A 24,932-nucleotide genomic window follows, 5' to 3' on the forward strand; every position below is an offset into this window, starting at 1 on the left:
CACATGCCGCGGAGCAACTAAGCACGTGCGCCACAAATACTGAGCCTGCGCTCTAGAGCCCGCGAGCCACAGCTACTGAGACCGCATGCCACAACTACTGAGCCTGCGCGCCTGGAGCCCGTGGTCCGCAACAAGAGAAGCCACTGCAGTGAGAAGCCCACGCACCGCAACGAAGAGTAGCCCCTGCTCCCTGCAACCAGAGAAAGCACGCATGTGGCAACAACGACCCAACACAGCCATAAATAAATAAATAAATTTGTTAAAAAAGAAAGAAAAAATCACACAGATGAGAGACAGAGGGAAGGAGTCATCAACATAATAAAGATAATTTAGAGAAGACGGAGAACAATTCCCCTTTTGATTTTTTTCTCCTTTACAGAATACCAACATTTCAGCAAACACTTCATCACACCAAACAAAAACATCAGAATTGCAAATATGTGACGCTGAGAAAAACTATACAGTATTACACAGATGATATCCACATATATACTTATACACATGCGTACACACACATACATATACACACATATATTTGTATATGTAAACTAGGAAAAATAATGTTTCATATTACTGTGAAAATCTAATATTTATTCCTTACCTGAACCTGAGAAATTGTCTAAAGACCCGTCTGCTGTTGTTGAAACTATTTCACTGCTGCTCATTGGCTCTGTTTTAACTACAAAAATAAACAACATATATCATATACCCAATTAATATTTATAAAGGCATAGTAGAGAAGATATAACATTCAAAATAATTATAAGAAAATCATTTAAAAATCAATCTTTTCGTATTTGAATATAAATCAGATTAATATTCCTAAGAGTCTTTTTAAAAGAAATTCCCATGTTAAGTTTTTCTTCCTAAGGAAACAATCTATTGTGGCAAGTTACCTTTTAATAGAAACACTTTAAAAGTAGTTCAATTCATTGTTGTCTTAAATGTTTACTAAATTGCTTACTAAAATAAATAACGTATGTCTCAAAATTTACAAAATGTGGATGTGAAATTATTTCCTTGGGTTTGTAGCCATTCGGCCAAATAGAGTCCAAAGGATAGAAGAGAAAGACTTGAAGAAGTGGGAAATAACACCAGCTTTCATGATGCTCAAGGACAGGTGCACGCACACACACACTTTCTCAGTTATCCAGCATGGCTAAAAAACAGAGTGCTCACTTTAATGGACTGTTATTACCACCCAGCCATGACAATTCATCAAGGTCTGATGTACACTTAGTACCCAAACCACACTAAATATAAATGAAGCAGAAATAAAATTTTCCATTTCAAAATAACAGTAGCAGACAGTTTGTGGAAAGCATAACCTTCAGTAAAGTCCCTTGGGTCTGTAAACTAAAAACATTTCTCTTTATGCTATAGGTTCTCCAAAGGAAATCTACTTTACTGATATAGTGAGGGGATTATTGCATCCCTAAAGATAAGGCAGAATACCTCAGAACCCTATTTCCCCTAGTTTTAGCTTTTTTAAAATAAAAAAAAAAAATAGCATCATTGTTTTCCCTAGAAACTACTAGTGAAGTTCTTGTTTCCCTAGAAACTACTAGTGAAGTTCTATCACTGGAATTTGCCTAGCCTACTTTGTGGAAGTTATACATCCCTATTAACAGGTTTTCAAGAAGAGTGTAATAATACTTTAGAGGTTACTTAAAAATCAATAACATGTTTCCCAAAATGAAGGCCCTAACAAGAGAATATTTGGGGTGGCTTCTCTCACCAAGTAAACACATTCTGGAATGGGAAAGGATGATGGAGAAAATGAAGCTTTTCCTTCTCTCAACACTGCCAATCTCTTATAAACATCAGGCAAAGGACAAATTCACCCTCTTGGGCCTTCAAATCTTTTACGAGTGCATAATGAGTAATTCGAAAATTCACATTATAAATAGTTGCAGCCGATAGTTTCAAAAAAAAAATTATTTAGACTGTCTCTAAACCAAGTTGAAAAATAAAACCAGTGAGTCCAAAGGGAATCACTTCAATTGATTGCTTTAATGTAGACCAAACAATAGTGTAACTGAAATTTTCTCTTTTCCACCAGTTGTTTCAGATTAGAAGTCTTAGTTGATGCTAATAAATTCTGATATAAGCCTGTATTTCCCTCCTCTCTTCACGCCTCCAGGAAACCTAATGATTTTGCTCTTCATAACCATTATATAGCTAGATTTAGGAAGGCAGGGACACCACTGCTGGTGCACGGTTTCATGCCCAGTTGTCCACATCCTTATTTTACATCTTTAAAAAGAACTCATATAACGCCCTGTACATAAAAAACAATGGTTCTATTTCACTCTATACTGGACAAATTACCATGGGATCTGAACTCAGTATCAAATACCACACACCCAGAAAAAGATCAGAATTAGGCCCAAGGGGAATGGGTCCTACAAAGTACCTCCTACGTGTCAGATTCTTTGTAGACATTTTGATTAATCTCTTTAAACAATTCTACAAGTAGGTCTCGGAACACAACACACAAACTCACTAGTTACGTACTGCCTTCTTGTTTCACAGGCAAAAACTGAAATCAGAGGGGTTAGGAAATTGCCCAAAGTTACACAGTAAGTGGCAGAAATGGGATTTCATGTTGGATATATTTTATTCCAAGTCTTGAAAACTAGCAGTAAGCGGCACTTCCCAATAATTAGAGCTACTCGACAACAGAGCAAGGCACTGCCACACCTGGTGGACATGGTGCAAAGCAAAACCCCTGCAGTCCTTGTCTTCCTAGAGCGTTCACGCTTCCAGGCTAGTGAACTTGCTGGAAGATCTCAAGCAGAAAGTCCACGCCTACCCGTCTGCCTGGGAAAGATGGTGAAGAAGAAATTTACAGTGTGAGATGTTAGCCCAGATGACTTCTAAGTCTTGGCCAAATCTAAGGTCTATGAATCTGTAGACTGGACTATAAAATTCACGAAAGCTTGACTACGCCAAACCACTCCTACTCCTGTACCCCAAGACCTACCCCAACTACTCTCCATAATTAGCTTAATCAAGTACAGCTTTCACTCCCAAGAGGCGCATTCAATTATACTTGCAATGCCATTAAAACTAGGCAAAAAGAATAGGAAGGAAACGAAGAGGATACTTTTTCTTTTAGGCCCCCAGCCCATTGCTTTTTGCCATTGTTCAACTATACTCATCTATACACTAAAGAATAAAGACTCCCTTTTCCTGATGAACCCAAGTTTTTAAAAGGCTCACTGTTGAAGAGAAGAGGCAGTATATAAAGGAACTACCAGGATATTCGCGATTTTATCAGGTACTGTAATTGAATCTGTGATCACCCGCTACCTGATGCTAAAGAGACTGGTGATTTATTGTGATGGAAAATAGTTTCTGAACGAAAGCCAAATAAACGGAGACCACTGCTGGCTTTGTGGTTGCCAAGCATACATCCACCAGAAAGTTAAAAAGAATCATCTCTGGCCACCAGAACTTTACCCATCCTCACTAGCGCCATGACATTTATAAATATGCCACAGGTGATATAATAGAGCACCCTTCTAAAGCTTTGCATTTAAAAACACAACATGCTGAATTTTTTTTTGTAAGTTTGAGAGATTTCAAATGCTGTCATGTCTGAGAACAATGATCCCATCTGAGCTATTTATCTGAAAAGAAAAATCTGAGTGACGTGTTCTCCTCTAAATAATGGTAGAATTCTTTTATCTCTGCCATACTTTTTCCTGCATTACGTGACTTCAGTCTATCAGAAAATAACAACTTTTAGTCTCTTTTGCCACCACTCAAGAGTCTCTCTTTTTCCTACCACTCCAAATTTCCAATCTTCCATCTGATACTTAAGGACCTACTCATCCTTTAAAAATATTCAGAAATTCTCCTTTACCCCTTTAATCTCCCTGATCCCCTCAACAGCTTCACCTGTCCATGTACTTTAGGCCTGAGTTATCCTGGGCAACTTGCTACCCTCCAGAAGTGCCACAAACTTCCATCTATCAATTTCTTTGCACTTTGGTTTTGGAGGCAAATAATCCAGCTACCTGCTATAAGACTTTGTAAAAGTTATATGATCTCTTCAACCTTAATTATCTCATATAAAATATTTTAAAAGTAATATCTACAGTGATATATACATACACACACATATGTGTGTGTAGGTGTGTATATATATATATACACACCTACATACACACACACACAATGGAACACTACTCAGCCATAAAACAAATAAAATCTTTCCATTTGTGACAACATGGATAGACCTTGAGGGTATTATGCTAAGTGAAACAAGTCAGAAGAGAAAGATGCCGCACGATTTCACTTATGTGTGGAATCTACAAAACAAAATAAACGAACAAACAAAGCAAAACTCATAAAGAGAACAGACACTCATAGATACGAAGAACAGATCGGTGGTCGCCAGAGGAGTGTTGTGGGTGGGTGAGATGGGTGAAGGGGATCAAGAAATACAAACTTCCAGTTATAAAATAAACAAGCCATGGGGATGTAATGTACAGCATGGGGGCTACAGTCAATAATATCGTCCTGCATATTTGAAAGTTGCTAGAAGGGTGCATCTTGAAAGTTCTCATCACAAGCAAAGAAAATACCTATATTGTAGAAATGCAATAAGGATCCATAAAAACGTATGTAAAGTACCTGATACAAATAAGGAACTGAAACTATATTTATCATCATCATTAGTAGCAGCAGTATTATACCTACCTACCCTGAATGCCTTTCTCCTGGGGAATAGTACCAGGGAGCAATAAGGAACAGAGTTAAAATACATAATAAATAAATGAATGAATGAATAAAGAGTTAAAAGCACCAGCTTTGGAATTATCAGTTGAAGTTCAATCTAGCTTTGCTATTAACAGTATGAACCTGGAAAAATTACTCAACTTCTGTGTGCCTCAGCTTCCTTCTCTATAAGTGGGGATAACATGCTCACGAGAAGATTAAAAAAGATAAATGCTTAAAAATCATTCAGCACTGTGCTAGGTCCAGAGGCCATGTTTTTATAGCTACTTCTATCATTAGAGTGTCTTTATTAAAGTAATTATGAGAAATCAAAGTGTTTCTTCTGGGACAGAATCTGTTACAAACTTCACACTAAAGTTAAGCTTACCCTTTGAAAAGTAAATTAGAATAATCTAAAGCTAAGTGACTTGTCTAAGATCAACCATTAGGGCAACTGCCTCAGGACAGCCAAAATCAAATCACGGTAACTTGGCGGTAACTCAAGAGGAAGGACTAAATCATGATTATATTAAGTAAACATATCTGCTAATCCCAGAGTCCTAATTTATCCCTCTCCTCCAACTCCCCTTCCGCTTTGGTAACCATAAGTTTGTTTTCTATGTCTGTGAGTCTGCTTTTGTTTTGTAAATAAGTTCATTTGTGTCATATTTTAGATTCCATGTGTAAGCGATATCATATGGTATTTGTCTCTTTCTGACTTACTTCACTTAGTGTGATAATCTCTAGGTCCATCCATGTTGCTGCAAATTCTTCTGCCCATTTTTTAATTGGGTTGTTTGTTTTTTCGATGTTGAGTTGTATGAGCTGTTTATATATGTTGGCTATTAATCCCTTATGGGTCATATCATTTGCAAATATTTTCTCCCATTCAGTAGGTTGTCTTCATTTTGTCAATGGCTTCCTTTGGTGTGCAAAAGCTTTTTAGTTTAATTAGGTACCATTTGTTTATTCTTTTATTTTTATATCTTTATTGCAGTATAATTGCTTTACAATGTTGTGTTAGTTTCTGCTGTACAACAAAGTGAATCAGCTATATGTATACATATATCCCCATATCTCCTCCCTCTTGAGCTTCCCTCCCACCTTCCCTATCCCAGCCCTCTAGATCGTCATAAAGCATCAAGCTGATCTCCCTGTGCTATGCAGCAGCTTCCCACTAGCCATCGATTTTACATTTGGTAGTGTATATATATCAGTGCTACTCTCTCACTTCATCCCAGCTTCCCCTTCCCCCATTGTGTCCTCAAGTCCATTCTCAACATCTGTGTCTTTATTCCTGCCCTGCTATTAGGTTCATCAGTACTGTTTTTTTAGATTCCATATATGTGCGTAGGCATACGGTATTTGTTTTTCTCTTTCTGACTTACTTCACTCTGTATGACAGACTCTAGGTCCATCCACTTCCTACTATATATATAAAATAGATAAACAACAAGGTCCTACTGTACAGCACAAAGTACTATATTCAATATCCTGTAATAAACCATAAGGGAAAAGAATATGACAAAGAATACGTATATATGTATAACTGAATCACTTTTCTGTACAGCAGAAACTAACACAACATTATAAATCAACTATATTTCAATTTTAAAAAAATGGTCAGGAGAACTAGCCATTTTTCCAACGAGGAAATGCAGATGACCAACAAGCACATGAAAAGATGCTCAACACTGCTAATCATCAGGGAAATGCAAGTCAAAACCACAATGAGATATCACCTCACACCTGCCAGAATGGCTATCATCAAAAAGAACACAAATAACAAACGGAGAAGATGTAGAGAAAAGGGACGCCTTGTAGACTGTTGGTGGGAATATAAACTGGTGCAGCCACTGTGGAAAACAGTATGGAGGTTTCTCAAAAAACTAAAAATAGAACTGCCATATGATCCAGCAATTCCACTCCTGGGTATGTACCCGAAAAAAATGAAAACACTAATTTGAAAAGATCATGCACCCCAATGTTCACAGCAGCATTATTTATAATTGCCAAGATATGGAAGTAACCTAAGAGTCCATCAATGGAGGAACGGATAAAGAAGATGTGATATATATATATACACACAATAGAATGTTACTCAGTCTTAAAAAGAATAAAATTTTGCCATTTGCTGCAACATGGATGAACTTGGAGGACATTATGCTAAGTGAAATAAGTTGGAGAAAGACAAATACTATATCACTTATATATGGAATCTAAAAAATACAACAAACTAATGAATATATCAAAAAAGAAGCAGACTTACAGATATAGAGAACAAACTAGTGGGTACCACTGGGGGGGGCAATATAGGAGTGGGTAAGTGGGAGATACAAACAACTGGGTATAAGATAGGCTCAAGGATGTATTGTGCAACATGAGGAATATAGGCAATATTTTGTAATAACTGTAAATGGAAAGTAACCTTTAAAAATTAAAAAAAAAAAAAAAGAAAACATATACCTCAGTCATTACAATCTTTCTGAAGAAACAGGCTAGTGGGAGGATGGTGAACATGGCAATTGTGATAGAGGATTCCAGGAGAAAATGTGGGCATTTCTCTCCAGCACTGCTTAGTGGCCCATGGAAAAGAGAACCCTGTATTTGTTCACCATAAATTTAACTGGAGACAGAGCTATCAGATCATTGGAGCTTGGGGACTTTAGCTATAAAGATCATTCAACAAACCCATCATACCATGATTCCTTGCTCATCAAGCAACTTCTCATTATAATCTGAATGTTGCAGTCACATAATCTCCAGGAAGATGACAGGCTGATCAGAGGAGATAAGTACCCAGTCCATTTGTTTAGCTATATTTCTCACTATAAATTAAGAGGGCAGTTAAAGCACGTTCTCCCCCAGAGGACAGCTGTGCCTGATGGACTGGGAGCCGGCCTCTGTGTTAAGAATTTGCCCAGGGGCTTCCCTGGTGGCGCAGTGGTTGAGAATCCGCCTGCTAATGTAGGGGACACGGGTTCGAGCCCTGGTCTGGGAGGATCCCACATGCCACAGGGCAACTAGGCCCGTGAGCCACAAACTGAGCCTGCGCGTCTGGAGCCTGTGCTCCGCAACAAGAGAGGCCGCGGTAGTGAGAGGCCCACGCACCGCGATGAAGAGTGGCCCCCGCTTGCCACAACTGAGGAAAGCCCTCACACAGAAATGAAGACCCAACACAGCCAAAAATAAAAATAAATTAAACTCCTACTCCCAACATCTTCTTAAAAAAAAAAAAAAAGAATTTGCCCAGGATTGCAGCAAAGGCACCAGCCTGGTAAGCCGTAGATCCTCCCCAGGTAGTATCTAAGCTCATCTCATAACTTTGCTTCTAACTGTGACAGTACAGCTTGCCTTTGCTTGGCACACGCTCGGTCTTCCTCTCTATTTTGTTTCCTACTTCAATGCTCCAGGACTTTACAAACTCTGTTCATTATCCCTCTACTACTCTTTATGATTCCTTTCTCTCTTCTATTTCAATGAGATTTACTTTCATTCCGCTTTGGTAATTAAATACTTCAGCGACACCACTGCCTAGAACTGCACTGCCTCTAAATAACACCACCTTTTACCTTTTTCATTTGCTCACTTCTGCTGGACTAGCTCTTAATGCTCCTCAGAATATCCCGTCTTTCCAAACCCCTATCCATTCTCCCACTCCAACCACACCAGCCCAGTCTGGAACCCAGAACTCCCACCCTAGAATCCCAAGCGTCACCTCATTTTTCCAAGCATCTTTTTTGCCAAGCTCCATTCTCGGGATTGGCAATCTCTTACTGTTCACTCTTCGGCTCTGTGCTGGCTGACTGAGCATAAGAGAGGAGACCACAATTCACCCGCTAACTGAATCCACTAAAATGTATGCTTTCTGTATTCTTCTGAGTCATCCTGTTGCTTGACAATCCCACCTTTCCATTTCTACTGCCTGAAAGTTTCCATCAAGTCTTTTCTACTTTACTCAACACTCCAAACCGCACCTTATCCCCCATCCTCTTTAGCACATGTCCTCGCCAACTATTTTATAAAGAATGTAGAAGCTGCATTAAATCTTTCAATGATCTTTCTACAACATTTCCCATTTTCCCACTGATGAATCTCAATAGAGGTTTTCTTTCCTCTAGCAGCGTTTAAATTTTATACCTTTATTCTTACGCCACGTCCATACCTTCTTTGCAACAACGCTCCAATATTTGATTGTTTGGTCTCAACATCTTCAATCGTTCCATCTCGAGGGACTACTTCCTTCTACTTCCCCTAATTTTAAAAACAGGCAGCAGCACTATTTACAATAGCCAGGACATGGAAGCAACCTAAATGTCCATCAACAGAGGAATGGATAAAGAAGATGTGGGATATATATACACAACAGAATATAACTCAGCCATAAAAAAAGAACAAAATAATGCCATTTGCAGCAACATGGATGGACCTAGAGATTGTCATACTGAGTGAAGTAAGTCAGCATGAGAAAGACAAATATAGGATATTGCTTATATGTGGAATCTAAAAAAAGGGTAAAAGTGAACTTATTTACAAACCAGAAATTGAGTCACAGATGTAGAAAACAAACTTATGGTTACCAGGGGGAAAGAGAGGAGAGGGATAAATTAAGAGATTGAGATTGACATATATATAAAATAGATAACTAATAAGGACCTACTATATAGCACAGGGAACTCTACTCAATATTCTGTAATGACCTATACAGGAAGAGAATCTAAAGAAGAGTGGATATATGTATAACTGATTCACTTTGCTGTACACCTGAAACTAACACAACATTGTAAATCAACTAGGCTCCAATAAAAAAATTTTTAAAAATCCAATAAATAAATAAGGCAGGTCTGCCCTGATTTTAAAACAAACTTCTCTCAAGCATGATCTACCTCTCTCCCTTCTTTCATCACGAAGTTTTCTGAAAGTTTGCCTTCAAGTCCTTAATATCTACTCTGTCTTTAATCCTTTGTATCATCCCTTTATAGCTACTATTTTACTGAAAGGATTTTCCTAATTGCCCGATGCAAACTTTTTCCATCCTGATTTTCCTTAATTCTTCTGTGGAGTGGGCCTTCCTCTGACACTTTTCTCATCATTGACCAACACAACACAGCAGTGTTTCCCTTTTTTAACCTGTATATGTCTTCTTCTCTGGATTTTCTTCCTTTTCCTACTCTGTGGTTCTATAATTCTACCTCCTCATCTATCTAAATTGTCCCTCACAGTTATGTCTTTCCACAATTAAAAAAAAAATCTCCTTCACGTAGACAACTCTCAAATCTCTATCCACATGCACAACTTTTATCACAGGGACCAATCTTCACATTCCAATTATGCAAGGCCCTTGCCTGGATCAAGGTCAAATCAACCTGCTCAAACGCAAACTCCTCATTCTATCCCTTTGTAATGGCCATGCCACCTAGACAGAAAGTTTCCTTTTCACCCTGATTCCTCCCAGCAACTCATTCCTCACACTCCATTGCCAAGTCTATCATTTCTACCATTCCACTCTTTACAACCATTTCCCCCCCTAATTTCACAGCCACTAACCTAATTACCTTATACCTCTTCTCTTGGAAAAGCTGACCAATTTGCTTCTCAGTCTCTACTCTATTTTGAGCAGAGATACTTATCTTTCCTTAGCCGAGATTTGAGCGAGTCACTCCTGGCTCTGAGGTCTAAGAGCAGGCTCTCCATTTTCTCCCAAATTAAGTTACCATTCCTTTATCGTATTCATAAGGCCCTCTATACTCTAAGACCAAGCTTTTTATACTTTTATTTTTTCCTTTCCTTGCCAGTTCTTCCATACACATTTTACATTTGTATAACAAACGGTAACTTACAAGAATATAAGAATATTACAAAATATAAGGTCACCTCTAATTGTCCTAACTTTCCTGTGTGACACTTATTATCTCCCTTTTACAGACAAAGAACCACATGTCCCTATATACAGTCAACATTTAAACCAAACTGGTCTACTGAATGTTTAATGCTTCCTCAAATCCACAGTATGGCCAGTGCCTTTCCTTCTGACATTAAAGGTTCTACAAATTCCCGTCAACCTGTCCCACCTGCTGTGTGAAGTCTTGCCTAATCTACTACTCAGGGGTGATTCTTCTTTTCCTTGAGCTTGTACCTCATTTAGAACACATATCCTACTCAACCTCATTTTACATTTCACAGTCTTATCCGTTTGAATATATTATAAATTTCTTCATGAGAGGAACTCCAGCTTTTTATATCTCTACAGAACATAGCACCATGCTTGACACAGAGCTGGAACACAATATTCACTGAAGGAATGGATGAAGGTAAAAACGTACAACTGACTTTAAAAAACAGCTTACAACTGACTTCATACCACTAGGCATACTGCATAAGGCAATTAAACACACTGTGTATGATCACACAGAAGATTACATTTTATTCTTCCCAAATTATCACTCTGTCAACGTATGTGCAGGTTCCTGTAAAGCCTCTCACTTACAGGACACATGCCCCTCATGTTATGTTGAGCAAAGTACTCTTTGGAGAAGATACATTCGCATAAAGGAATATCAATCATTGGAATTTTTGTGTGTTTAGAGAGAACCCTTCCTGAATCAGTAAAAAGAGAGGTAAATAAGTCACAAAGATTTAATAATAATTTGTGGGGCACGATCAGCCCAAGACAAATGTTAGATATTGCTGTAAGTAAGCCTTAAAAAGCCCTTTAAAGAGATTCAATTATGCTGTACAGATGACAAATAACCTATAAGACAAAAGTATAACCATCATAATATTAAGTTATAGTTTGGATTCAATGATAGTATCACTCACAGATTTAATGACTGCTCAAACCATGAGGCCAAAGTGGAAATGTATGGGGGTTGTTTTTGTTTTGTTTTGTTTGCGGTACGCAGGCCTCTCACTGCTGTGGCCTCTCCCGCTGCGGAGCACAGGCTCCGGACGCGCAGGCTCAGCGGCCATGGCTCACGGGCCCAGCCGCTCGGCGACATGTGGGATCTTCCCAGACCGGGGCACGAACCCGTGTCCCCTGCATCGGCAGGCAGACTCTCAACCACTGCGCCACCAGGGAAGCCCGGAAATGTATGTTTTTTAAAAATGTGTCCAATGACTCAAAAAGTGGCATCAAGGGATACCAAATGCATATGTAAACAGAATAAAATTGTTACATGAAATATGAAAGTGCAAGATAGCAATATTCCCAAACTTATATATTTTATAGATCTTATTTTAGACATATGATTGAATTAATAAATTAAAGATTATAAGCAGCCATTCAACTCTTTCTTCTTTATCTAAAAGTGTATATATCTACCTTTGTTTAATACCCATTTGGAAAATGAGGTATCACAGTCTGGAATATGATTATTATTCCTCTAAAAATTTAAAGTCATCCTCTTTCTCTTAAAAGAGAGTAGAAAAATATTAACTCTACAAAATAGCAATACAACCTTATGAAAACCAAACCAACATACCTAGACTAAACTGGAACTTAAGGGTATACACAGCCAACAAGAAATGTTATTCAGTTTCAAAACTCATTATTCACAGAAAGTATAGCATATTGGAGTAGCCCTGTGCAATGATTTACGTCGAGGTCTGGACTAGTTGACTTTTTTTGGTAAAAGAAGTGATACTTGGTAAGTGACAGCTGCTCCAGTAAAATGTCTCCTGCGATTTCACTTTCTTTTTACTTTTTTTTTTTTTTTTTTTTGGCAATTCTCATTCTTGCCACACAAGCTCAGGTTTCTAACACACGAAATCTTGGCAGATCAGATGAGCCTCCATTTTGCTGCACATCTCTCCCTCAATCCAATCTATCCTTGAAACTGCTGCCAGATTCATACCTAAAACACTTGCACCCTATCAATCCCTCACTCAAAATATTCAGTGGCTTCTCTACTGGCTCCAGGATAAAGTCCAAATTCCTTAGCCTAGTATTCAGGGTCCTCCACCTCCTAGTTTGGCTCTAGATGATTCTTCCAACCTTATCTACTATCAGTTCCTCTTCAGCTCAACTGGTCTCCTCCCAGTCTCCCAAACGATCCTACCTTTGTTCGTATTGGTCCCTCATTTAGAATGCATTCCATCCCTTCTCAACCTATTCAAATTCTACCCATTTCCCAAACACTCAGCTCAGATTCCATCTCCTTCTTGAAGCCTGGCCAGACCTCAGCAAGCTGAAGAGCTCTTTTCTCTGAACTCTGAGAGCACTTTTGTTTAGATCAGTGGCTTCTAACCTTCTTGAGAATGAAGCCCTCTTTCTAACACCAAAACATTTCAGAACCCAAATGATAGCCTATTTTTAATCTGTTGATGGAGAAAGTACCCGATGACAAAAACCTACTGTGAATTTTCGGACAAGAAAATTTATATTTTCATAAACATAACAGAACGTCCGTACGTGAAAAAGAGTTAAAGATGGATGTGACCTATTAATTTCCTCATCCTTCCGACAGAGCTCTTTGCACAGAACTTGCTGACTTTCAGTACTAGCTCTGCAACTCCTGGGGATCTCTAAGCCACGGACTGGAAATCTCTGCCTTCATAATTTAATTGACACAACATGATCTTTCAGTTTTTGCCAAAATTTTTAAAAAGTCTTATCTCCCCCAACCAGACTGTGAGCTTTTAAAGGCAGAGGTAGTGTCATACTTCATTGTATATGTGCTGGAACCTGGCAGAGTGCTTTGTACGCAGTGAAAACTAAATAAATGTTTCCTTCCTGGGACACTTTAAGTATCTGAGGTTCATTTTTTTCACCAATATTTTATTACAAAAAATTTTCATACATACTGAAAAGTTGAAAGAATTATACAGTGAACAGCCAGAAACCTACCACCAGGATTTCACCATTAACATTTTAATCTATTTACTTTCCCACATCTATTCCTCATAAAACCACCTTATTCTACACGCATTAAAAATAAGCTGCAGACATAATATAGTTCCCCAAAACACTTCAGCGCTCGTATCATTAGAGTTCATATTTGTTTATGGTCCTTTTTTCTTTTAAGTAAAATATACATAATGAAACACACAAATCTTAAATGTGCCATTTGATGATGTTTAACAGATACCTACATTTAGATGCCAAAGTGGGATCTAAACATTTTTAGTGTGCTGTAAGAATGGAAACATGGCACCACGGTCTGAAAAGGTTGTTCCAATTTTAAGAATTGAGTTAGCAATGTAACAGTCTCAATGTATGGCATAGGCAATATTTACATAGAATTTTCATGTGGAAGAGTAGTCACTTTAAAAATAGCTTATATATATTGAGCGTTTACCACATGCCAGGCATTGTGCTAAGCACTTTATACGCAATAGCTTATTTGCTTCTCGTGGCAACATCATGAGATATTTATTATAATTGTCACATTTGAAAGATGAGGAAACTGCAGCTTAAAGACGTTTAAAAACTAGCCTAAGGTCACACAATTAGGTTTCAAATTTCTTTGATTACCATACCTTTTATGAAACCACTGAAAAATCAAACGTTGTCCAATTAGGGTTTTATCATCCTTAATCATTCCTCTGATGGAGATCTGAACAATCAGTGAAGGGCACAGCAATAGAAAAGTCCCAGAAGAGCAGGGCATTGAACAAAAGTGTATCACTGTATGTTGCAAATTAGCGGATGGTAAAATAAACTAGTGTATGAAGATTGGAAGCAGATGAGCTGGCTTGGGTTCATAACCTCAATCATATCAATCTGGAAAAATGGTTTACTTGCCTAAAATGTAATCAACCTACCAAATTTACATCTCAGATCATACCTTTTCCCATTCTTCACCGAATCACAGGAGCACCCAGAACTAAATCCTACCCTCTGTGTATTAATTGAGAAAGTACTTACTGAGTACCACAGGTACTCAGAGTACCTGCAAAGGCTATTAAGAGATGTGCAGATCTCACAAGGGAAGGAAACATCTTCTCTTTCCATGGAAACACTGCAGTAGCCAGCCAGCATGCAGTAGCCATATGTTTGCTTAAAAATATATAACATGTATTATTCTTTAATAATAGCTGCTATTCTTTGAGCATATAGTATGGCAGTGACTGTGCGTAGCATTTTAGGTCTGTCCCTGCCGTTAAAGAACCTTGAGCCTCTAACTAGGTGAAATACACGCAGTGAAAAAGGTATAACCCCCATTTTACAGTGGGGAAAGCAGAGGCTCAGAGATCATATACGATAATAACAGTAACAACAAAAACAGCCAATGGTTAAGTAATTCCTAGGAGTCAGACTGTTGTAGGTGCTTTACCCACTCATTTAACTATCCTCACACCCCTCCAGGTCAGTACTATTATTCTCTTCATTTTACAGACCAGGAAGCAGAGATAAAGGGCATCACACTTGCTAAGTGGTAAGGGGCAGGGCTAGCATCCTGGCTTCCCAGCCTTCCCCCAACTCCCTGCTCTTGTGTCTCTCAAAACCCACATGTCAGTTACATTGTTAAACTGACCTTTTTTTTTTTTTTTTTTTTGCAGTACGCGGGCCTCTCACTGTTGTGGCCTCTCCCGTTGCGGAGCACAGGCTCCGGATGCTCAGGCTCAGCGGCCATGGCTCACGGGCCCAGCCGCTCCGCGGCATGTGGGATCTTCCTGGATCGGGGCACGAACTCGTGTCCCCTGCATCGGCAGGCGGACTCTCAACCACTGCGTCACCAGGGAAGCCCTAAACTGACCTTTTTAAGCCCAGGTTAGTCTGACTGCAAAATCCACCCTCTCATGATCATGCAATACTGCTCTGATATATTTTAAATATTATCCATTCTCTGCTTTCCTTAAGGCAAGTATCAAATAGAAATTTGTGCTGAAATAAAAATATATAAATAAGTACATGATTTTAGATAAAAATGCCCTCATAACGTCTCACCTGGAGTCTTTTCTCCCCACCTACCATCTGCTGAATAGAGTTTCAAAGTACTACCTAAGTGTATTTGCAAGACACAGACTCTATCACATCACTCTCCTATTTGCAAGCCTTCAGGTCACCCAGTTCCTACAGGATTGAATCCAAACTCCTGAACCTGGTACATAAGGCCATTCATCATCTGTCTGCCATGTCTCTCAACACCCCCCTGCCCGCGCCCCCCCCCCCCCCCCCCACAGCCCCCGGGATTAGGGATGGCTTTGCTACACCTGAATAATCCATGGCCTCCCTTTCTGCCTTTCTGGCTTGGCATCCAGTGGTTTTCTACCTCTCCTTCAAGATTCAGTTTAAGCATTACCAGTGTGCAGAAACCATCCCTAGATCACCTCAGTCATGCTTAGGCATCCCTCCTCCTCTGGAGAATACAGCCCTGAGCATCAAGTATGGTGGTCATCTGATTATTGGTCTGCCAATCACAGTAGACCGTGAACTTCTCCTTGGCAAGAATGGTATTTGGTAAATTTCTAGACACAATCAATGACTATTTCTTGAATTAACAAGGCAATAGTGGATATATAGCACGATATATATTCTTACATGATATGTATATTCTTTTCACTGCGGTGTGTATACATCCTTGCTCCTGCAATTTTTCCCCACCTTAAAAATGTTGACCTCCAATCATGACTCCTTACCATCTATGTAAGGATACTAAACCCAAGTGTGCTAACTGCTTGATCTTTTTATCATTCAGCTGTTTCTTGGACTATGTGAAAGTTAATTCATCGCTGCTGAATAATACTGAGTCCAAGTGGAAGTTTCCATTTATAAAACAGTTAATTAGTACATATCAAATGCAAGTTAGTTCCTGTGGAGCAAATTCAAGCTCAGCAGCAATGCTGACTGCGGATGTTCTCTGGATGGACGGCCTATGGCTACTGTAGGAATTGGTCTGTACAATGATCATTTTCAAAACTTTGCAAAATGGGCTTTAGCTACTTATTGAATCTGTTAATGCTTTGTAAATAAAATTAGTGAGCCTCCTCTTGGAATCATTCACCTGCATTATTTACCTAGTAATATGCAATAACAAATATTTGTTGACTGTTTTCAGGGCCAAGCCTTCAGCCATCTGCTAAGGACACAACAGTGAACAGACTTATCCCTGCCTTAGGGACCCGTGAGCCTCTACTAGGTGAAATACACGTATAAATGGAAGCTGTAGTTCCTTCAACGGGTAATAATCTTAGATAAAGTAACATAAAAACTTCTTAAGGCAGGTTAAGTATTTCAGTAAGTGCTAAGTGTTTAGGCTATTAGGAAGTCCTTTTTTTTTTTTTTTTGAGTGTAAAGGATGCAGCCTTTAAAATTAGCCTGACATGCCTTTGAATCTCTTTTCCAACACAGATAATATGCTGTGGGAGCATAGAATAATCACTTAAACTCTTTAAAATGAGGTGCAGAAAAGCTACCCTAACTTTTGATAGGATAAAATAAAATAAGGTAGGTGGAGGGAATAAAAGAAATCCTTAAATAGATAGTAAGAACTTAGTCTATTCAGTTCATAGTCCTTATTTTGCTAAAACAGTATTCTCCCCACACAAAATTCCCCTTATCAGTAATAGATGCAGTGATAAAACAAGGAAATATTTTAGATTTTGATTTAGATTAATCTTATGAAAGAAAAAATGTCTCTGTCCTATATTACAGGGAGCACTTTAAAATACTCCTTGGAATGTGTCTGGTAGAGTTCACCCACCTTTTTCAGTGTAATGGGATACTGGAGGCATGAAATAGAACTGAAAAACCTGCAAACCCAGCAAACTACCTTGTACATAATCATAGTAAGCTTTTAGTTATAAACTACTTGGCCGTCCTAAAGCTTAACGTAAATCCTCGATTAGCTTCTCAAAATTTATGTTCTCTTTTAGTAAAGGCAATATTTTAGCAGTCTTTGAGGATGTCTATGTGACAGATGACTTCTTCCTACCTAAAGGGAAAAGGGAAAAATAGAAAATTTACAATTATGTATATATTCTTTCTATTATATTGTAAGTTTGGAGGCAAAAAGAAGAGAATGAATTATTCTTGGACCTTATTCCAAGTAAGCAAGGTGAGAATAAGCGCACACGCGTGCACGCACACACACACCACTTTTATCTATATACTGCTCACCCCAAAACATCCTCGGGCATCCTAAGAAATTAGAAATTACTTAAATCAGGGAATTCATGACCAAAGCGATAAGGATTGGCCTAAATACTGGCACTCACTAAAGGTCTGCACGTCCCTCTGGGGGAAACCAAAGTTTCTCCCAGAGATAGGATGTCCTTAGGAAGTTATACATACTTCTGTTCCAATGAAAGTTCTGGCCCAGCTAGGGGAGAGGTGCCCCAGAACTGTAATTCTCTGAACTATTAGATATTGGGAGTAGATGAAAACTGTCTACATCGAGTCATTAGTTTATCAAGAAGCCTGGCCCTCTAGAAACTCTGAGCCTAGTTTCAGGCAGTATTATAGTTCCTATTCTTACTATGAAAGATACAGTTAGTGATATGTAATTGGCTAGAGTATGTTTGCCAACCTGCAAGCCCTACACATGCCAACCCTCTATTCCTCCCACTTGACCTCTTCCACTCCCTGTCATTCTCTCTCCTCCTGTTCCTAGAATGTAGCACGCATGTTCCCAACTTATGGCTTTGGAAACTGCTCTTCCTATGGAGCCCCCAACAAATGCCATTTAAGCTTCTTCTTTGAGTTTTGCTTGGTTACTATAACCTGGTTCTTAAAGTCAAGAGAAATGTGACCAAATTCATCACCCACTTCAAAATATTTTCTGAGGCCGAAAAGACTTACTCTGAGCAGTAGCAAAACTGCAACCACTTTTAAAATTTCACAGTAATACTGCTTCAATCCAAATGTGCATATAATAATGACTATTATAATGAAAAGCAGAGATGACTTCCCAACTCCGTTTGATCCCAGAGAGGCTTAACATAGATGGACGGCTGGTGGAATTATAATTAAGTCTAAAGCTTTGAAAATGAAAACTAGTAAGAGACAATCCCCTAGAAGTTAACCTATTGATGCAATATGCTATGTGCACACGACACAAGGAAGAAATCTCACACACTCATGCACAAAAGAACTTAAAAAGCAGAGTATGACTACCCTGGGGAGTTGTCCTTATAATGAAGTCCTTTTGTCATCAAAGCCTTTGCCATTGGTCCTTTTACAGCTCTGCTGTTTGCTAGAGAATAGTGTTCTCCAGTCACGAGGACAGTGGAGGTACCAATGTTTAGTACGAAGGTATTAGAAAAGGTATTGGCAGATGGTGGAATCATGTATTCTCTCCCTAGAGTGATACAGTGATTTGAAAACCCAGGCTCTGGACTCAAATAGAACTTGATTCAAATACCAGGTCAGATACCAGTGGTACCAATTACAAATCACGTGTCTTTCAACTTGGCATTTAACTTTCGGAGACTCAGTTTTATTGTACATGAAACAATAATGGTACTCTGGAAGGGGATATTATCTACATATGGTCTAGAAATTCACAGAGCACTTAGTAAGTTCCTAGTGTGTTACAAGTTTTACTTATCATCCTCACAGCAAGCCTGATATGAGACCTGCTGTTATCCCCCCTGCACAGATGAGACTGAGCCACACAGAAGTTAACGTGCCTGAGCTCACACAGCCAGCAAAAGGAGCTGGGATTCAAACCCAGTGTCTCAACCACTATGCTGGCGATCTCCAAGGATTTTCTGAAGACGAAAGAAACGAATCATAGAGAACAGTCAGCTTAGTGACTAATAATAAGTTATTCTTAAAAATTAGCTATTATTTTCATTAACTACCAACAGGCATGTGAAAATTATTCTCATACACTGTATACGCAAACATTAAATCCTAACAAATTATTTTTTTCATCCTTTCACAGCTTTTGCTAAAGAACAATTTAAAAGAGGCCAATTCTGTGGCTACAGACAGATTCTAAAAATGTCACTTAGAAACTCCTTTACTCACAATGTCCCTTCATCTTCCAGAAACTAAATCATGTACAGAATGTAAACAACAATAAAATTAGATTACCGTTTTTTCTACTGACAACAGAAAATTTGACCACAAATATATAAATATAGCTTTTAAAATGTAGCCTCAAACCATAATGTTATACACATTCACTCCAGTTGACATATTTTTCGTAAGAGTTCTTAAAAATACTCTAGTTGGCTATAACTGTATTTTACGAAATTAAAATTACAGTGAGGAAAACAAATTCAAGATACTGACAATTTGTTTGCATTCTAAGCTTTGTAGAAAGGATAAAGCAACTTTCAAATAACTTCTGATAATAGAAATTTGTAAAATTGAATTAACCTATCAGCCTAAAATATGAAATACACAACTAAATCAGTCTTAAAATGCAGAAAATTTAACCACCTAATCCAAGATTGCATCTCTTATCATCTGGGAAATCTGATATACCAATTCAAAATTACTACTTGAATTACCATCAGAATCCCTGAAACCCTATTTGTAGTGAAGATTCCAGTTGCATCTGGTTTTATGTCACTTCAAGACAAATTCCTCTGCTTTAAGACAAGTTTAGCCTCTTCTTGAGTTTGCCTCTAAATTTACAATCAAGAAAACTCAGAATGAGAGCTTTGAGTTCTGCTTGCTCACAACTCCTTTTTGCCCTTCACCACTCCTCACCCCTAGACAACCAAAAATAAACACTCACACTAGCAATATACGAACCGACCAATCTTATGCTCCCGTGGATTTAAGACAAGCAGAAAAAACAAAGATGGAAAGAATCACTGCTTTGCAAACAAGGCCTTAATTAGGTACGTAAATAAAAATCCTTTTACTGCTGGAGCCCTAGGTCCTTCTGAAGAAACGTTTCCCAACTACGTCTCACACTGACACAACACAAACGTCAACACGCAGCCTCTACCAAAGAGAGGCCGGAACGTATACCTACACACTGGAAATCCTCTCAGGTCCGACGCTCATATTTATCTAATAGGAGTATCACCACCCAAGAGCCTATGTCTTAAAAATTAAGCTTTAATAATCTAATAAGAAATTCCTCTTCCACTCTGTCCCGAAAGACGAAAAGACTAGAAGAAAACAGTTATAAAAGGAAAGCCACCACTGATGTTTCCATAACCATTCCATCAGTCTCTCCAGGTCAAGCTTTAATTATTGAACAGTAATCTAAAATAGTTATTAACTCATCTGGAGACATATCACTTCTAACAGTGCTTTTCTTAATGCAAGTCAAGCATTCATTTATACTATTTTGTATTTTTGCCTCTTTATGTTTTCTAGTTCAAAGATGTATAAACTGGGTGAAACCCACAGTTCACTGCAACAATAACAACTCCCAGAGAGGTTGGAATAGAATATACAAATATGAAGAGTTGAAACTTTTGAAATCTGAAACATTCAAACAACGAATCTCACTAAAGAACATTTCAACTAGGAAGGAGAAAAGCACAATATGTGAGGCTGCAGCTCAGTGTCTTTCTGTCTTTATCCCTTAGATGAACCATGAAAATAGGCACTAGCCTGTGAGGACAGAACCTACAAACACTGAGTCTTATGATAATTTGGCAGCCAACTTAAGAAGAAACTTAATATTCTCTGCCTCTCCACTCCATTCCCTTCTTGTTTGTTCTGCAGATGAAGTTATCGTTTTTGATACAGGAGATTTTCATGTTTTCTTAGCCTCATGATAGGAACAAGTGGCTGCAGGAAATAAAAAATGGCTCTGGTGAGAGAAGACAACCTATCTAAGTGGGTGGAGGGCCAACAACTATGTAAACTCAATGGAAGTTTTGTTGACCTAATTAAGGAGACTCATTGCAACTGGGCTGCAATAAAGTCACTTAAATATCCATCATGGCAGGGATAGCTAGAAATACTTGTTATGGACCTAGGGGAGGTGATTGATATTTTAAACACTTTTTAAAAAGTTAAGGGATTTCTTGTTTTTTTCATTCCTCTAATTCATTGGTAAATACTGCTGGTTTCAAAATAAATAAGATTTCAAAGAAGGAATAGGAAAATCTATAATGATTCTATTCCAGGAAAGCTTGTCAGCCACTGTGAATTCACTCATTTTTAAGCTGAACTCCTCTAGTGGTGACTGAGAGAAAAGACACAAATGCCTTATGCAACATGTAAGCAGCATGATAAATCGATTCACAAACTTAATAATAACCCAGAACTTTCTGATATCGTTTGCATCTGAACAGACATGTAGCATAGGTGGTGAAGAAAGTTTGGGTCCATGTTTTCAAACTGTACACTAAAGTAAAACTGATGCCCCAGTCGACTGACTAAAATTTCATGTATTCTTTGGATAATTTATACTGATATCTTCTCACTTCACTTTCTACCATAACCTTTGCAAAGTATACCAGTAAAGAATGCCCGAAAACAGAGTGAGGTGAGTAACTGGGTACCTGTCTGAAATAGGTCTAAAAAAAATCCATTTCTAAGCCATAAGATAACTAAGAGGTTTTTTTTTTTAGGAGAGAAATAATTTCTAAGTATTTCCCAAATTGACAGTTCAGCAGATTACGCAGTTATCTAAAACATTTTCTTAGTTTGGATTTATTTTAGTTACGCAAAAATCTGATCAAGTACATATTACTGAATACAAACATGACATCAAGCTATGAAATATAAATATTCAGAAATAGTATCATTTCACATGTCCTTAAAAAGCAAACCACGCATCACTCACACAAAGCCATCCAAGGGGGCAGTCTCCAACACGTACCCTGTTTCAATATTGCCTGGTTCTTCTTTTGTAGGAGTTGATTTGCCAGTAAAACGATGACAAAATGAAAACATCTTACCCCTATTTCATGTCTTCATATATAAGAAAATTAACTCATAATTACTCCTACCAATATGTATTGGTCTATTCTATAAATCAAAACAATATAACATACTTAGAGCTTCTTTTTTTTTTTAAGTTACTTTAAATGATTGTCTTATTTGGACTTCACAGTGATGAGAATGACTGTTACAGGTTTCCACCTCTGGTCCCCTGATGCTGCCCTCAGCGGCCGCCCTGCACGCTGACACTGGCATGGGGCCTACCGGTCCAGGGCCCTGCAGTGGTCTGTGTGTCTGTGCACACACCCGGTCCAGTCCACACTGCAGCAGCTGTCATGCTCACACCTGAAGCCAAATTCCAAAGGAGAGGAAAAAAGGACTGCTGGTGTTTATTTCATCTGCTCTATAAAATCTTCCTAAATGCTAGAATGACTTTCCTATACATAACTGAAATTTCTTTTTGATTGCCTATCGAAATGGGCAGAAAAGAGTTTCCCATGTAAAGGAACCTTTTTCAGAGATTTTTTTTTGCTACGTCAGCAAAGTTTCTACTTTTGACAGGGACCATTTTCCATAAATGAAGGTATTTACTCAAAAAGGAAAATACAGACGACTTACATGTAAAAACAATCACGGAGGCTGTAAAAGTTATCTCCTATCAGAAACAACTGATTTTACATTGTATCCATTACCAGAAATTTCACATCATTATCAGTTTCAAAAGGCTTCCCTCACACATACGGGAATACTGCACCAAACGAACAAGTTTATGGCATTTGGGATTTTTTTTGTTGTCGTTTTTAAGAACTATGATGAAAGATCATCATGGTGATTGAGAAATGATGGTTAAGGGTTTTGCTTATGGATGGAACTCTAATGTAGATAATTCTAGTGAAACTTAGGTTCTAAGTTCATCAAGGTCCTAAGGCTTAGTAAGGAATAAATAAGCAAAAATATCATCTGTGAAGAAGGAATATTTCAGTAGGCTAAAGTAGAAATAAATACAATGCAATATGTAACATACCCTTCTATGAAGTTTTAAAAATATGTATAGTACCTAAATAAACGTGCACGACAGCTAACGATACAAATAGCTTTACCTCTATGTTTAGACTTAGGTATATATGGATTAAAGTAGGCGTTCCTATTTACATGAAATTTACATAAATATTCACATGTATTAATTACACAAAAATCATTGTAACAGTACTATGTTTGAAGTATATACTTAATCTTTAAGAAAGTAAATGAATTTCATGTTATCTTCCAAGTAAGGTCGTATATTTGTAAACAATAAGTATTTTTTTACTTCTTTATATTTCAGTGGCCAAAGCCCCAAGAACATTAGGCACACAAATTATTTTTTGATATTTAGAGACAATCCAGTCTAATGTTGCCTTGAAACAAATTTGGTTATATTTAGTAACAAAGGGAAAGTAAAATAAAGGAAATAATCCAAATTTTCATGGCTCATAGAGCAAAACGATTGCAGATTGATACTGTGCTGTGGAGAACGATCAACAAGAAGAAAAAACACACTCAAAGCTTAAATATGTCATGCATACATATGCATCTATGTGAAATAAAACCAGTCTGTGTAATGTCACAATAACCTGGTAACATGCAGTCCCTAAGTAAGGGTGGATACTGATTCGTAAGTCAAATTACCTAAACAAGAAATAAAACAGTGGTTTCATGGATTTGACAACTGAAGTCATAACCACCTAGTAACACAGTGTATACTGATGAAGAAACAAGGTGCAAAGTAAACAGTGAGAAGGCAGACACTCACCTTCGGTGCCATTGGGAGTCATGGAATTACTATTTATATGAGAGTTATCGAGTTTGGGGGATTCACTACTACCACTCAGACGGCTATGCGGGCTGGTTAGATCCTGCATTTCCATAGACCTAAAGACAAGAAGCCTTCCGTTTGACAGATGTACCAAATTCATAACCCCACTATTTAATGCGCTAACGACTTGACACCTTCTTTGAAACACATTCGCACAAAAGTCCCATTGTATCTATCTTCTTCGACTCAAAATAGTTTGTCTTACGTTATGAAAGGATGGCTGAAGTGAAAATGTAACGTGTACTATTACAAGATGTCACTGGCCTTACCTATTCAGCCAAACATTCATATAGAGTTTTTTCTTAAATCTCTTTTTCTCTCCTCCGATAGCTCATCAAGTCCCAAGATCTATTGAGACAATTCCATCTATTTTTATTATCAAAGAAAACAGACCATCATGCTTTTCTTTTTAGGTGGGAAAAAAACCCCAAGGCATTATTTTTCTAAAAGACGAAAGTGTAAAATTGAAAAAAAAAAATCACTTTTCTATGGAATCTCTTTCATCTGATAAATTAGCACTAGGTACTCCTTTATAATTTACCGCCCAATTGTAATTTAATGGGTCTCCAAACCAAATACCACACTTGAAGCCTATAGTCCAGT

At 38.0% G+C, this 24,932-nt stretch overlaps 1 protein-coding gene across 5 annotated transcripts in view; it reads right to left on the minus strand.

Moving 5' to 3' along the window:
• Positions 1-24,385, minus strand: part of EYA1 (EYA transcriptional coactivator and phosphatase 1) — a 150,394-nt gene extending 126,009 nt beyond the window's left edge. For 3 of the 5 annotated variants that reach the window (XM_060035176.1, XM_060035175.1, XM_060035173.1), the window contains exons 1-2: positions 24,267-24,385; positions 602-679 (exon numbers count right to left, since the gene is read on the minus strand). In XM_060035176.1, coding sequence (XP_059891159.1) covers positions 602-679; positions 24,267-24,381 — 193 coding nt within the window. In that variant the 5' untranslated portion in view covers positions 24,382-24,385. The remainder of the gene's footprint in view (positions 1-601; positions 680-24,266) is intronic. The other 2 variants (XM_060035172.1, XM_060035171.1) reach the window with 1 other exon arrangement.
• Between the last annotated feature and the right edge of the window lie 547 nt (positions 24,386-24,932).

The sequence above is a fragment of the Delphinus delphis genome, chromosome 17 (assembly GCF_949987515.2).
Source record: "Delphinus delphis chromosome 17, mDelDel1.2, whole genome shotgun sequence".
NCBI lineage: Eukaryota > Metazoa > Chordata > Mammalia > Artiodactyla > Delphinidae > Delphinus > Delphinus delphis.